General features: G+C 32.2%; 1 protein-coding gene across 1 annotated transcript; it reads right to left on the reverse strand.

The window, feature by feature from the left end:
* Nucleotides 1-1167: 1167 nt before the first annotated feature.
* On the reverse strand, nucleotides 1168-3540 carry LOC108337367 (THO complex subunit 4B). Its single transcript, XM_017573883.2, has 4 exons — nucleotides 3083-3540; nucleotides 2852-2974; nucleotides 1913-2160; nucleotides 1168-1636 (listed from the first exon to the last, which is right to left on the reverse strand). The coding sequence occupies exons 1-4, from the start codon at nucleotides 3206-3208 to the stop codon at nucleotides 1360-1362; spliced, it is 774 nt and encodes a 257-aa protein (XP_017429372.1). The 5' UTR covers nucleotides 3209-3540; the 3' UTR covers nucleotides 1168-1359.
* Nucleotides 3541-5096: the final 1556 nt, after the last annotated feature.

The following is a 5096-nucleotide window of genomic DNA, read 5'->3' on the forward strand; positions in this document are numbered from 1 at the left end:
AACAACCCCTCATAATCCTTCATGGTTTCATTTTTTTTAATATATTTGCAATTAACGCAAAGTTTTGGCCACTATGTAAACTTATGTTGATTCTTGTTCTTATTATAAGACAGATGATTTGTATAAGATTATGTATTCCTTGCTCATTAATCTTGGTATGTGAAAGTTTTTGCCTCACAATTGCTTCTCAGTCTCAATTTCAAAGGTTTTGGTCTCTGGATGTCAGTCCCGAAGGTGGGGTTAGCTGCAAAGATACATTGACCTTCAAATTATTGTGCGGATACAGTCATCGGTTCAGTGATAGTATCCGTGACCAATACGTTGGAATAGTTATCTGTATTAATGGACCTCTACTTGAATGAAGCTTGGGATAGATCTGTCATTTTTAATCTTGGTATAGTTGTTGTTTAGTTATAATGATTGGTTTTAGATGTTTATTATTGTATGATTGGTTACATAAATATTGTATCGAAGTGTCTTTGTCTTTGCATAGTACTTACCAGTAAGATCGGTACTTCTCCTTCTTGATAATTCTAAACTTACTTTGGTATTTTTCAGTCTAACTTGATAATTCTAAGCTTTGTTTGATACTTCTTGACAAGGTTGATACTTCTCTGCTTGGCCTTATTTGTTATTTCTAGGTAAAATGATACTTGTTGACAAGACTAGTACTTGTTATTTCTTAGATACTCGTTGACAAGATTAGTACATTCTCGACAAGATGGTGCTAGTGGACAATACTAGTACTTCTCAAGAAAACAAGTACTTTTTGACCTTGCTTGATATTTTTCAGCCTAGCCTGAAAAAGCAAGACTACATGTTATTAGTTTATTAATTCATTTAATGGTTTATGAATAGTGTACACTACACTACTCTCTAGTCCCAATTGTATTACTCTTTGACTAAATATCATAAAATAAATTTAGTATACAATAATTTTGACTTATTTTAACATGGATTGGTGCGAGTTGTAGACAGGTTGATTGCATCAAGGACCTATGAAATCGAGAAACCTTACCAAAGCTAAGGGTATGCATTTAAATCCAAATCCCGATGCACTACAAGACATGCTGGTAGTTACGCCTACTTATCATCTTTGTTGGTTTGTTTCAATCAGGTCAAATTATTGCGTTGCTTACTACGGATCCAAAGAAAGATGATATACTATTTTGTTTGAATTCTAATTTCGTCAACCCAAACTGACCGGTAACAAACTGTGTCCGCAGTGTTTCGAAAAACATATGTCCAAACGTCAAACTAATCTAGACAGCAGAGGTAAGATTTTGCAACAAAATTACTATTGTGTTTATATCCGATGCTTTTCTGACACATTTAGGCATAATACGATTCATATGGCTATCAATGATTATCTGACTTTCCATTTTGTTCTTTTATCCGCTTAGCCTCTAGGTGATACCTCTCCAAATCATCATCAAGATCTTTAGCAGTTACTTTTCTATTACTGCTCTTTACTTTTGCGTGGTATCTCGGAACGCGGTGAGGCCTCTCCAAAGCATCATCCATATCTGTTAAATATAACTCTCGAATATATCCATTCTCTTCTCCACGGACCCTTGGAATGTACTCCTGTACAAAGTCGTTGTAGAACCCCCTACCTCCAACTCTTTCTCCTTTGCTGCAAAAAAAACGTAGTACGGAACTTACAATCAATAAGAGTTACTTAAGAAAAGGGACATGCAGGAATAAACCTCACCATGTCTAATCACAATTACATGGAATCACGGTAACATGTTAGGAAATGTGAATCCAAACCCCGCATACGTTTAACCCCTTATTTATTACGAATATTCACTTACTCAGAAAAAATAACTACTTAAATTTCTAATTTTACTCAATATCTAAAATGAACATGACGTGATTTCATGTAAGAGAACAGCTTCCATGTTCACACCTTAGAAGTGAATCATTTGGTCTTCCCAGTAAGCTATTTTGACGAAGAGAGGAAACAACAGGACTACTAGTTCCAACTAGCTCAATTTGCAATGGTTTACCATCAAGCCTCATATTGTTGTATTTATTGATGGCTGATAAAGCATCAGAGTGTCTCATAAACACAACTTCTGCTGTTCCCTTTGATCTCCCGTTCTGATCATAATGAATGGAGCATCTTTTCAATTCACCCTCTTCCGAAAACAGCAGCTGTAGAAGTCATACTTAATTTTCAATTATTTATAGTATTTGCAGACCCAAAAACAAAGGCCATCTCTAATCACAATTTTTTGAAGAGTTCTACGACGACAGAAAAATTATATATGCTTGAAACATCATTTGAGTATCATGTGGCAATAGAGGTTTGAGGGGGCTGCGATTTGGGTACATGTCATAGGTTCATATTGCAGTAATGTCTCCTTGATGTACCTCAATATAGGAGAAAGAAAATTGAGACATGACCAAATTTCAAATTCATAAACCAGCAGAATGAAAGGGCTGTCAGCATAAATGCCATTTAATTTAATAATAGAATAAGTAGTAACATCCTCTGCATCTCTCCACAGACGAAAACTTCTAGTAATAGAGTTGCGAGCATGGTGCTACACACTTGAAGGTAGACAAAAAACTATGGCACCAATAAGTACAAAAAAAGTTGAGAACAGAATAAACAAATGTAGTAAGCACTGTTAAGAATCAAAACAAAAAAAAATATTATAGAGTGAAAGGTGTTTAGGTCCATCGATTTGGGAATTTCATCTCTCTTCACAAAACATAAGACCATAAGAAAGGTGTGAGGAAAACTGGATCACAACACAAAAAAAAAAGACAGAAGACGTTAAAAAGGGAGGGAGCGAATAAAGCAAGAGAGAGTTTATTGTGTAGAAGATGGTGACAAAACCTTTATATCACCGTTTGAAACTCCAAGATCCAAGTTAGATATCAAGAGTTTGGTTCCGCTTTCGATCATAGCGGCACCGTCATCTTCAAAATCCATTTCTGGAATCATTCCGTGATACCTTGCCTAACAATCAAAACGGTGAGTCACCACTAGCTCTCTTTTCTTGTTCATAGTAACAATAAAGAAAATAGAAATGAACTACTGAGAGAAAGAAATGAAACCCTCACTCACCAGCGGAACGGGATACGGCGTCGTTCTGACCGGGTTGCGAACAAATGTGTATAGCCGGCGAGACGCCGCCGCCTTGGCGGAGTACCTCATAATGTCGTCGAGTGACATGTCAATGCCGGAGACCATTGTCGTCGGAAAAATAAGAGTGAGGGCTTAGTGTTTTGGAAAGAGTGCAGGGTCTCTATGAAGGGCGTTTACGCTACTCTCATGATATTTGAACATGGTGCAGTGTGAGTGAGAGAGAACCGTATTCGGTGTATTAGCCATTCCACGCATTCATTTGTTCTACAATCCACAGTAGTCAGATAACAATCACACGGCCATTATTTTATCTCCGTAGATCAACTTAAAACACACAGTCCATGATATCATCCGTTGATCTTTCATCCAACAATTATTAATGCGCCAAGATATTATAGTTCCATTGACTCTGTTTCCGAGGAAGATTTGTCTGGTGTGGTGATATTCTACCCATACTTTATGAATTTCCGCTGATATTTGGACACGTGTCATAGGACAAAATTGAATTATTAATTGACAATGAAATTAAATATCTATAGATAACTTTTATATGCATGATTTGTTGATGACAAAATTTCAAAAAAAATAAGGTTTATAACTGCCCCTTTATTTTGTGTTAAAAATATTTTGAATTAAATACTTTTTTAAAAAAATATTTGAAAATATTCAAACTTTTAAATATATTTTTAAAGGTTCATTTTAAAAGTATAACTGTCTATAACCAATTTATTTTAAAACATAAATGTAATAAACTCGAAACTAACTTAATTTTCATGTGGTCTTTAAACTGTAATTAATTAACGCGTGATCGAAACTAATATTTAAGGGGGGGAAATGAATTTTTCGCATGCTGTCTATATAAATATTTCTGTATTCTCGATTAATTAAAAACTAGTTGGGATATATTTTTTTTAAGAAATGCGAGATATTATGATAAGCTGATAAATAAAAAGAGAATTATTGTTAAAACTTGATAAACTTATCATCCATGATACTTTGTCCTTTGATGAAATTATTCCGCCATGTATTTTCGTTCAAATTAGAATAGGAAAAAATTCTTTATTTCACAAAATAGAAAGCTAGAAAAATCAATATGTTCTTAGTGTTAGCAATAAGTCATTATATTTATGGATTTAGTAACAGATGATCATATTATGAGTATTATAATTCATTAGGTAGGAAGTGATATTGATAACACAAGACAAAACCTGATACGAAAAAGAGACAAAAATAAAAATTACAACAACTTAAACCTAAAAATAAAAATATAATTTCATATCCTTAAGAAAGTGTAGGAAGTGAAGTGATTATGGAGATGAGAAAAGAAACACCGTATTGAAATTCTTATCTAAAGGCTGGACCAATCTTAAATAACATAAATTCATACTTTATTTTATAATTAAATAAAAAACCTATTTTTAAATTTTAATCCTTAATACATTTGTTTTACAGCAGTTAGGTTTCCTAATTTATCTTTCAAATAATATTTTTTTAAAATTAAAATAGTTAATTTTCTTTGACCTATTAACTAACTGTTTTATCAAATTTATAATTATTTTTTCAACCTGACCATTTTTTTTAACTTAATATCTTTTTAAACTAAAATAATGATAAAAAATTATCTACAAAACTAATAAAAAGTATCCACAATAAAATCATAATTTTTCATATATATGCCATTATAATAATAATGATTTTTTATTATCATAAAAAAATAAAACATGTATTTCCACTGATAACAATAATAAAGAAAATATGTCATTCAATTTATATATTTCGTTAAATTATTTTACTTTTCCAATTTTCGTTCAAACCAACTTATATGTTCAATATTTAAGCTCAAATTAAAGATAAAAAAAATGTAAAAAAGAAATGAAATTTAATATTTTTCTGAAAATATTTTGGACTGATTTCCCGAAAAAATAAAAGAAAAGAAAAATGAAAAAAAGAAAGAAAATGGTATGATCCCAAACTGCAAAAACCGAAAGAAACT

This window comes from Vigna angularis, chromosome 2, assembly GCF_016808095.1.
Source record: "Vigna angularis cultivar LongXiaoDou No.4 chromosome 2, ASM1680809v1, whole genome shotgun sequence".
NCBI classification, from domain to species: Eukaryota; Viridiplantae; Streptophyta; class Magnoliopsida; order Fabales; family Fabaceae; genus Vigna; species Vigna angularis.